The sequence below is a fragment of the Hydractinia symbiolongicarpus genome, chromosome 6 (genome assembly GCF_029227915.1).
Source record: "Hydractinia symbiolongicarpus strain clone_291-10 chromosome 6, HSymV2.1, whole genome shotgun sequence".
In the NCBI taxonomy this organism is placed as follows: domain Eukaryota; kingdom Metazoa; phylum Cnidaria; class Hydrozoa; order Anthoathecata; family Hydractiniidae; genus Hydractinia; species Hydractinia symbiolongicarpus.
In genome coordinates, this window is record NC_079880.1 from 22,946,318 (window position 1) to 22,957,081 (window position 10,764).

General features: G+C 38.6%; 2 protein-coding genes across 2 annotated transcripts; both read left to right on the forward strand.

Moving 5' to 3' along the window:
* Positions 1–3,141: 3,141 nt before the first annotated feature.
* Positions 3,142–3,657, forward strand: LOC130648193 (protein adenylyltransferase fic-1-like). Its single transcript, XM_057454232.1, has one exon. The coding sequence runs from the start codon at positions 3,142–3,144 to the stop codon at positions 3,655–3,657; it is 516 nt and encodes a 171-aa protein (XP_057310215.1).
* Positions 3,658–5,906: 2,249 nt separating this feature from the next.
* LOC130647651 (octopamine receptor-like) lies at positions 5,907–8,757 on the forward strand. Its single transcript, XM_057453593.1, has one exon. The coding sequence runs from the start codon at positions 6,201–6,203 to the stop codon at positions 7,440–7,442; it is 1,242 nt and encodes a 413-aa protein (XP_057309576.1). The 5' UTR covers positions 5,907–6,200; the 3' UTR covers positions 7,443–8,757.
* The last annotated feature ends 2,007 nt before the right edge of the window (positions 8,758–10,764 follow it).

Genomic DNA, 10,764 nt, shown 5'->3' on the forward strand with positions numbered 1-10,764 from the left:
CTAACATACATCTCGGAGCATGTACCGGCCAGCGTCGCCATTCACGATAGTCTGAACTGGGATCCAACGTTCCTGGAGCACGATGATCCCAAGATCTTGGTTGAACGATTTGTTGAGCAGCTCGAAAAGAGACACGCCATCATCGTGAAAGATGTGGAGAGAATGTACCCGAGACCCGATGATTTTGACATGCTTCCAGACAAGACTCAGAAGGCATGGAACGAGTGGGTAAACCAAGTGACCGTGATCGGCTCCAACAGTGGCAAGTATGACCTGAACATGATCAAGCGGTACTTTGTCGATCAAATTGTCAGGGACGATAGCGAAAAGATCAACGTGGCGAAGAAAGACAACGACTACATGTTCCTCACGACCTCGAGGTTCAAATTTCTCGATATCAAAAATTTTATAGCTCCTGGTCTGAGCTACGACCGATGGTGCAAGTCTCTGGATTGCAAGCTCGAAAAGCTGGTGTTCCCATACGAGTGGCTGACGAGCTATGACAAGCTAACCCACGTCGGACCCGTGGCGTACGAACACTTTTATAGCAGTCTTATTGGTAAAAACACCCTCTCTCTTGATGAGTACGAAACATTCCGTGCAGAGTTTTACAAGCGAGGCTGCGTCACCATGATGGACTGGTTGCGCGAGTACAATCTAGCCGACGTGGAACCTTTCATCGAAGCCGTGGACAAGACAAGGCTGCAGTACTACGACGACGAGATAGATATTTTAAAAGACGCGGTAAGCATTCCAGGTGTATCGATGCGCTACGTCTTGAACAAGTCTCTACGACTGAACCCAAAGCTAGAGCTCTACGCTCCAGGAGAACCATGCAAGCACACGTGTAAGGTAGACTGCTACCAACGGTCTTGCAAGGCGTGCAAAAAGGTGCAAAAAGCTTGCACTGAGTGCACGAAGAATGAGGCGTATGAACTGCTTCAAACGGGCATGGTGGGAGGACCTGCCATCGTATTCTGTAGGTACCACGAGAGAGACGTGACGGGTATCAGATCTCACATCTATGGCCGAAACAGTAAAAAGTGCAAAACCATTCTTGGATATGACGCGAACATGCTGTACCCGAGTACGTTGATATTTTACTTTCCTTGTGGAAAGGAGAAGCTGATCAAGATCAACCCACCCACGGCTGAGCACAACATCAGACTGTTGATAGAAGGGGTGCAAAATGGATCCCTCTTTGGTTATGCGGAGGTCGACATCGAGGTCTCTCTGGAACTGTATGACAAATTTAGCGAGATGGCTCCGCTATTTGTGGTCAAGGAGATACCCGACGATCAAATCCCCGAGCACATGCACGAGTACCTAAAAGCAACAGGGCGCAAACGTATTCCAGGCACACGTAAGCTCCTAGGGTTGATGAAAGCTGAAAAGATCTTATTGCTCACAACCTTGCTCGAGGAGTACCTTGACCAGGGCCTGAAGGTGACAGCATTTTACCAGTTCATCGAGTATGAACGAGGTAAACCGTTTTCGTGGTTTCCAGAAGAAATTGCCGATGCACGACGACAAGCCGATAAAGACCCAGACAAGCGTATTGCGGGAGATACAGCCAAACAGAAAGGGAACTCGTTCTATGGGAAAACGATCGAGGATCAAGCGAGGCACGCTAATACTACGTTTACCAGAGATGAAGAGAAGGTCGATGCAGCGATGAGATCGCCGTACCTTGAAGATCTTGAAGAGATAGGTGATGCCTATGATGTCGTTCGCCCTGAACTGCTTGACGAGTACGACAAAGACGTGAAAAACTGGCTCGTCACTGATAAGTACTCGAGTCGAACAGGAGGTCTGTTTAAGCTTGAGTTTATGGGGTTTAGGATGATTGCCACGACAGCCAAGTGCTATTTCGTCGAAGGGAAAGAGGGCACAAAATTCTCCTGTAAAGGCATGTCGAAGAAGCAGAACGCTATGACATGGGAGAGGTATAAGAACGCGTTGAATGGCTTTATTGACACTGCGAAAAACGTAGGTTTCCGGGTGCGCAACCAGGGGATGGTTACGTACGAACAAAACAAGGCCTCTCGGCGTTCTATGATAAACAAAAGGTGCACGCTGACGGCGTACATACCTCCCCTCTTATGTTGTGAATAGTGAGGTTTCCCTGTCCAGAGTTTTGTGAAGTACCACTTCACAAAAGCAACAAAAAAAAGGGAGTTTAAGGGTTCCCTTGCGAGGGTTTTGTTTTGAAAAATAAAAATGATGAACGACATAAGCCTCACTGTAGCAATAATCCTTCCGTACGTCTTGATCGTGCTCTGCTTTTTGCGTTATAGAACGCTTCTAATAAAGATGAGTGAGATTACAGCTATATGTGATGTTGCAGACACGGAAGCCTTTCAACATCGTGAAAAACCTATCGACAAACGTCAAGCCTTGAAGGATGCTATACGCAAAGGCAAGCAACATCTCTTGCCGAAGAAATGTACTGAAAGCTTTACTGACAAGGCATCAGATGAGGTGATCGAAAAAGCGTATGCGGAATTCGTTCAACATGAAATTCACGAGAAAGGAGAAAAGACCGCCAAGGCACTCTCCCCACATGCGATTGACATGTACGCGAAGACCATAGGTAATGTTGTTCAACTCGATAGTGCGGAGGGTCTGAAAAAAGACATCGAGGAAGACCCGATTATCAAGGACTCCATGGCAGATTTGGGGGGACTTGTGTACTCTGCCTTTGGAAAATTTCTAGCGCCAATATTGGTTGTTGCTCATACATTTAACCATGCCTGCCAGCATGTGTCCAAGACAGATAAAAAGCGAGATGATGAACAGCAAGAAGAAGATGGGGAGCAGTCAGATATTTAACAAAATGGAAAAATTGAAAATGCAGTATTGGATGGTAGACGAAGACGAGTACCGAAATGTTCTAAATAAAACTGCAAGGCTAGCCGAACTCTCGCGAAAGCGAAAAAACCACGCATACGTAGAGGAATTTCTAAAAGGGTGGGAAGCCCTGTTCGCGTACGGAACCTACACATTCGAAGGGGAGGTAGGCCCCAACTTTTCAGCATCTGATGTCTGGAAGCTGATGCAGGACCTGAAGACGCACATCTTGACGAAAAGACGAAAAGTTTCAAAAGGCAGATGATAAACTTTATGCGCGCTCTAAAATGGATGCAGTGCTGCGGACGTCTCACACCTGACAAAATCCAAACTATCCATGAAATCATGATGCGCGGGGAAAAACACAGGGGCGGCAAACCCGTGCTGACAGGGAAATACAGGACGACTAAGGCATTCGCTGGTTTTCACGAATTTGCCCCTGTTTCTGCAATCCCAAGGTTAGTGATAGACGCCCTGGATCGATACTACTCTACAGAGACTGACGATCTGATATGGAACGCGGTGAGGTTGTTTATGGACTTGATTAATACCCATCCATTCGAAGATGGGAACGGGAGGCTATGTAGGCTCGTTATTTCCTACGTACTTGTGGAGGGTGGAATGAGTCTCTTTCCGGTTTTGCTTAGCTCGTTCCACAAACGCGGCAGGCGCCATTACCTTCAGGCTGTTATAAGGTTTGAAGAGAGACCATCGTTATTTTACACGATGGTCTGTAGGTCCTTGGTGAAGGTATGGGATAATTTTGAGCAAAACTTGGCTCTACTAGAAAAGTCGAAAATTCACTGATTCGTCACTACAAGGAAATTTTGAAAAGCCCTTTACAAAATTTTATCGACAGTCACCTCTACCCCCAATCTGAACACCTCGGATAAAAACCTCTTTTCGTCTACTATTTTTCCAAGGGGCAAATCTAAATAAATGAGCGAATCCAACCAAGGCATAACCAAGAAGAATGAGGGTCGTGTTGCTGCTGGCAAGAGACTTGCTGAATGGAATCGCAAGAACAAGGCTGACTTACAGAAGAACTTAGGCAAAAGTACTTCACAAGAGGGTCAGGAACTTGTCGCAAGTCCTCACAAGTTCAGTGCATATCTCTATGTCGCTGGAGGTCTCGCTGCCGTACTTACCGCTTGCGTGGCAGTCTATTACATACGTGGCAGCGCGGAACATAGTTCCAAGAAGCCTGCTGAAACCATCTCCGCAGGAGTACGTGCGTCTCAGCAGCACACGTGAGAGCCTTCAAAACCCCAAATTGACATTTTCAAGATGCGATAAACCTATAATAAATGAGCAGCAAAGAGTATCAGAAAGAAGTCGTCGATTTCTTGTGGGAATCTGTCAGACTAGTATCCTATACTATTGTCTTGGCGCTAGGCGCGGAAAAGGCTCTGGGAGTTTCTAGACCGGGGGCCAAGATGGACATGGAGGACGGCTTGAAGCTCGCTGGATATATGACAGGAGCGATATTATTCGACGATTACGCGATAAAACAAGGGTGGTATAAGCGTTCCATGATGCCTCCGAAGTAACTGTCTAACTCAGAATAAATATGACTCTAAAAATTGTCAAAGACCCGCATACGGCAATCTTTACTGGACCGACAAGTTGTGGCAAGACGCAGCGTGTCCTGGATTTGCTTGAGAACGAGTATAGGCAGCATTTTGACAACATTGTCATTCTATGTCCTACAATCCGCTGGAACAAGACCTATCTCGAGAGATCCTCGCTGTGGAAAGATGACTACGTGACTCTGATAGACCCCAAGGAGCAGCTATTCGAGTGGATCAAAGAACTGTCGTCGAAGCTGGCGAAGGAAGCGACGCTGTTCATCGTTGACGATATGATAGCCGACGAGAGTCTGGATAAAAAGCGACAGCCCTTGCTTAAGCTTGCCGTCAGTGGTAGACATCGCAAACACAGTCTCTGGCTACTAACGCAGTCGTATACCGCCTTGCCGAAAAACCTCAGACGACAGAAGAAACAGTTGTTCATGTGGTACCCCCACGAACGATCACACATGAAACTCGTCGACGAGAAAACAAACATGATCAGCGACTGGGAAAACATCAAGGCTCAGCTGGAAAAGTCCAAGCACGCTTGCTTGTACGTAAGACTGGAGCATCCTAGAAGTTACAAGATTGTTGGTTAGACTCTTGATATGTAAGAAAAGATGGATGATGAGAGAGAAAAGATGGATTATGAGAGCGTAATTAAAGCTGTGTATCAAGCTCTTTTGAGAGCCCATGACAGACTGATAGATGCAGTGAATGGTGACGATGACAGCAAAGTGGTAAACACGACTCGGGATATTGATCGCCTGCGGCTCCGTCCTGACGGGCAAGAGCCATACAAAAAATATCCATGGCTTCCTCAGCTTGGTGTTCGTTATTGGACCTCGTAATTTTGTGACATTTTGTGAATCACAAAAAAACTGTGGTTGAGCCTTGGCGTGTATAAGAAAGATGTCTTCTCAACTTGAGCTGTGCAACGCCGTGCCTGCTGGAGCGATCGAAACCTTGTATGACGAGCACTCGCAGCCGCGCTTCAAGCGTGCTGATCTTGGTAGATTTTTAGGGATCCATAACATTGCGACGACTTACAGGGACGTAAAAACAACACCGAGGTTATGATCTGAATAGCGAAAAGAACTGATGTTTCATTACTACAAGTAATGGTAGTAAAAGATATCACAACAAGCGAAGTAAAGTAGAAGTTTTTATATATGTTAATATATAATTTTGATTTCTCTCTTGTTTCATGTTAAAAAAGTCTTGTTTGCGTTACTTCTTATGGTCACATTACCAAAATCATGAAGTAGGTGTGAAGTAAAATGATGAAGCAGAAAGTAAAGCAAGATATCAAAAAGTTTTGATGTTTTTGCTTTAACGTATGCTTCATAATTCATCCTTACTTCACTTACTTCACACATGTTCACACTGCGCTTACGTCAGCTTCTGCGTCTGCATCTACTTCTGCTTCTGCTTCATAGATGTGAACCAGGCTTTATTCTCTGGGATTTTTTACCATATAAAGGTATCACATAGTCATATAAGGGAAAATTGTAAATAATCAAAAAGGATGGAGAGTACTTACGGCAGAGTGCAAATTAAAAAGACGACGAGATCAATGATCATAAAAACCTTTGTACATACAGAACAGAGAATCTACAGAAGGATATCTTTTATGTGATAACGATGTTTCCTTGTGTCCTGAAATAGTTATGACAAATCTATGGTATTAATGTGTCATCCAGTTACTTAGCTTGCTAAGGAACCTAGCTAGCCACCCATCCATCTATTCTCTGATTTTGAGAAATCTAAACAACAAATATGACTGAAGAAGCCGACCAGTCGACTGCAATTATCGCTTTGAAATCAACATTTCTATGCATGTGTATCATTGTGGCATTTATTGGAAATGTTAGTGTATTGTATGCAATTAAAACATTCAGTAAGCTAAAATCAATGCCGAACTATTTTGTTTTTAATCTAGCTATTGCTGATCTGTTATTTTGTATAACTGGTATGCCAATGATTCTTGTTACAACATTAGCAGAAGGATGGATTTTAGGTGATTTTCTATGCAATGCAAGTGGCTTCTTAAACTCTTTGTTATGTACTGTGTCAATATGGACTCTTGCTATGATTAGTGTTAACAGGTACTTTGCTGTGGCAAAAGCAAGAAATATTAAAAAGATTTACACTAAGAAAAGGATTTTTTATATAATAGGATGTATATGGTTGTTTTCCATAGTTGTATCTGCTCCACCATTATTGGGTTGGAGTGAATTTATACCAGGATCTAACTTTTGTACAGTGAATGGTAAAAAGCATCTTTCTTATGCTGTAATATTACTCAGTTTGGATTACATTTTGCCTTTGATAGTTTTAAGTGGCTTGTACATGCGAATATTTTTTCTCTTGAAGAAACACGAAAGGCTTATGAATCAATCACAATCCAATGTTGGTGCTGGTGGAAGTAAAGATTATAACGAATCCTCTTTTACATCGGATGCTGATTCCATTGCTTCTACGCAAGAATATTCAGTGAAAAAAGATTTTAGTCATAAGGAGAAAAAAATATTAGCAGAATTTACTCAGAAAAATAACAATGAAAAACCAGAAGATAAAGCAACTATCATAAATAGTAAAGTTGAATCTCTTCAGATTAAACCTGTCGAGGAAGATGTCAACAATAAAAATGGCAGCTCAAGAAAATACAAGTCTGTTAGTATTAAAGATAATCATAACGTTGTTACTACAAGTCCTGTTATGCGACGCAAGAAAAAAGGCACTGTTATTCGTAGGTTTTTCAAAGAGGCCAGAGTCACCAAAATGTTACTTATTGTAGTTATGGCGTTTTTCTTATGTTGGACTCCCTTTATTATTGCCTCTGCAATGTACGGCCTTGGTGTTGCGCCTACGTCATTTCAGTTTTTGACTCTTGGAATTATGTTGGCATGTTTGAACAGTGTGATTAATCCAATTATTTATGCGGTGATGAATAGAAATTTCCGCTATGCTTTTCAAACAATGTGGAGAAACTTTAGATCTTTAATTTATGCTAGATAACATATATAAATTAACATGCACCAAAGAGTATAAATTTAATTTTTCTAACTGATGTTTTTTTTCTTTGAATATCATTGAATTGTATATATATATATAAAATAAATACTTTTTGAGTGTTTTGTTTTTGTGATTTTTTATCACTCTTGTTTTTATATTTATATTCCATAGACTCAAAATATAAAAAGTCATTTCCATTCAATGTATGTGCGTTTTATTAATTATAGCAAAGACATGAAGTAAAATATAGATATAGTCTATATTAATTCATGTCCGAATCTTTCGAAATTTGTATTATGAAGTAAAAGACTAAAGGTTTTGTTTTTGTGTTTTAGTATGCATATAATTTTAATGTAAAAAAAAGATTTTGCAATCAATTTTTTATAAAGTCATCACTGAAAGTTAATGCAATCTTTATTGTCAATAACATTCTATTTTATGTCATTCTCGTCTAGACTTATGTTGACATAACTGGTATTAAATACAAAAAAAAGCTTTTATATTCTTTATAAGTAAAATCCAACATTGAGACTGTGCTGGACATAAAATTACATATGTATAATCATTCACAAAAATAAAAGTTTTTTAAAAACCATAAATAATAAATGCTTCAATAAAATGACAAGAGAATTTATCTAATTGTTCAACTTTTTGAGGGGGTGTTTATTTGAGCATTTATTTTCAAAAAAACGTTTTGTATTTATGTCATTAAGGCAGATTACATATTAAGACAGTGTGTGTAGCTAGTCTTAAAATCTGGAGATTGTCAATGTTAATTATGCAGATTAACCTTAATTATGCAGATTAATTTTAATATGATTAAGTAAGTTAATTGCATTGAAAAGACCATATTCACATTAAAATTGTTGCTAGAAAGAGGGAGACCTTAAGTACAATTTTCAAATTAAGTAAAGGTTCAATTTGAGCGAGCATTTGAAAAAAGATGCTAACTTTGTATTATACCTTAATTATTGCTGCGCCGAAATTAATCTGCTATGAATAAGGGTTTAAAAAGGTACAGCCAAAAAAAGATATTAAATGCAGTAAAGTTTATGATTATACCATATGTTGTCGATTTAGAATGACAGGCTGTCAATCGTTTTACTTTTTCATATCTTTGTGACAAATATATCAGGTTTTATGGTTTAGTAAGGAATCTTTACTCGTTAGTTATGTGTAAATTTGGTTGGTCATAATTTTTTTTTGTCAAGATAAAAACTGTATGTACATGATGAAAATATTTTTTTTATATGAATTGTAGAAAATCTTTTTTAAATGTATTGTAGAGAATATTTTCTTTATATGAATTGTAGATAGACATTGGCGTAATTGTTATTGTTTTATTCAAAAATTATTAGAAAAATACATTTTTTGTTAGCCAAAGAATTTTATAAAAACAAGGAGGCTAAATAATGCGACTGAAAGATAAGAACAAAATATAAAGAATTGCAAAGCTAAAATTTAATCGATTTTCTTTTTCTCTTAAAAAAACTTTGGGTATATCTCTCAGTACGAGAGTTTGTGCAGAATCAACTGTTTCAAGTTTGAAAAACATGTTAGATCTGTAATGTACTGTAGAATGAAAAAATGCCTAAAAAAAGAACAAAATAAGAACATTACAGGCTAAACAAGAGAAAAAAATACAGCCAAATTTCCTGTTTTTTGTAAGAAAGTGTACAATAAATAGCATAGTACAAGGAATATCTTAAAAACATTTTAATTTTGTGAATTTTAAATTGCGAATTTTGCGAAAAGAAGACTTCGTGAAATCTTTGTAAATTTAACATTCCCAAAAATAAAATACCTTACCTTTTGATTTATGAAAGGGGGTATGGGGAGAGGCAAGTTTAGGCCTGGAGGGGAGGGGGGAGGGGCGCTAAAATGCTCTACCACCATTTACTTCCCCTTGTGTTGGCTGATAAGTCGTTAAATAATATTTACAATCATTTTTTTCCCGCGAAATTAACTTTGATATACATTTTTTTTAAAAAAACATAATTTTTTAATTGAGTCTGTATGTGTCTTTCAACAGAGTTTGGTTAAAAATTTAAAAAAAGATTGTCCATTAAAGTGTTGTGTTCAGAAAGAGCTTTCTCAATTTAAACATTTTTTCATTCTTCTGTTTTTTAATATTTCACGAATTGAAAGTATCTATAATCAAGTTTCATTTTTCCTAATGTCAAACTGTGAACATCTATGATTGTGTACATAGAACTTTTATCTGTAATTTTTACAGAACAATTTGTCGGAAAAAACAATCCTTCTTAATGCAATGCTTAACAGTATAATTTGCGCTACGCTGATTTTTACAGGCATAGGTGACCGAACATTAAAATTCCCAAAAATTCGTGAACAAAATGTCTATGTTACGCGAACAGTAAATATTATGTCTCCATTTCTTCTTTATATTTACTTGAGAATTAACTTTTTTTTTCAGTTCTTTTTTTTTGTTTGCATTTCTTATTTATTCTCACTTCAATTTACGGATAAACTCAATGACATTTCAACCTCGTCCCCAGGTTTTTTATATTTAAACGGAATCTGAACAACCAAATATAACAAAACCTTACAGACCCTGGCGACGAGGTTGATGGACCTTTGTGGAAAATTGGTAATGCTTGACAACTTATGTTGTTGTTGACTTTGTATCAGAGAATTCGTGTTAAGCATGTAAAATCATGACACAGGAACAGGAGAACAAAAAATCTATTATGTACACAAAACTTATCAAAAACAGGTTGCTTAGGATAACACCCATATTGTTTGTTGAAAACGCCAGTAGCAAAGAAAAATTCTCAACATTTTGAAGAAACTGCAAGGTAATAACGCAATAATGTGGGGGAGTCAGGCAGTATGACAAGATCAGGCTTCTCTTTACATCTGTACTCATTTTAAGGTATTCTTAAAACTTTAAGTTAGATGATACACTTTTTCCCAAATTGGGGCCACTTGTTGCTGGAGGATGCAATTTAAGTAGGGCCTCATCTAAAAAAACACGAGAAAAGTTATCTGTTTTTTGTAATACAATGACTGACTTAAGATAGATTTAGCGATATCCATTCCAACAACCTCGTTCCCGAGGCACTTAGTATTTTTGATGAATTTGATACGGTGTAAAATCGTGACAGCTCTTTTTAAGCGATGAATTTTTGAGAAAACAATATGTGTAACGAAAAAAAAATTAAGGCATTGAAAATGTGGACCAACTTAGACATTTCAAATTTCCAAATTAAAAAAAATGTGTTAGTAGGACGTCATAAAAGAAATTAAAACTTTTGACCGATTTAAGGAAATTAATTTTTGTGTTTTCAACAAAGTGTTTTGT

Excerpts from the sequence above, each read along its gene's own strand:
- LOC130647651 (XM_057453593.1), top strand. The coding sequence starts at position 6,201 with ATGACTGAAGAAGCCGACCAGTCGACTGCAATTATCGCTTTGAAATCA.
- LOC130648193 (XM_057454232.1), top strand. The coding sequence starts at position 3,142 with ATGCAGTGCTGCGGACGTCTCACACCTGACAAAATCCAAACTATCCAT.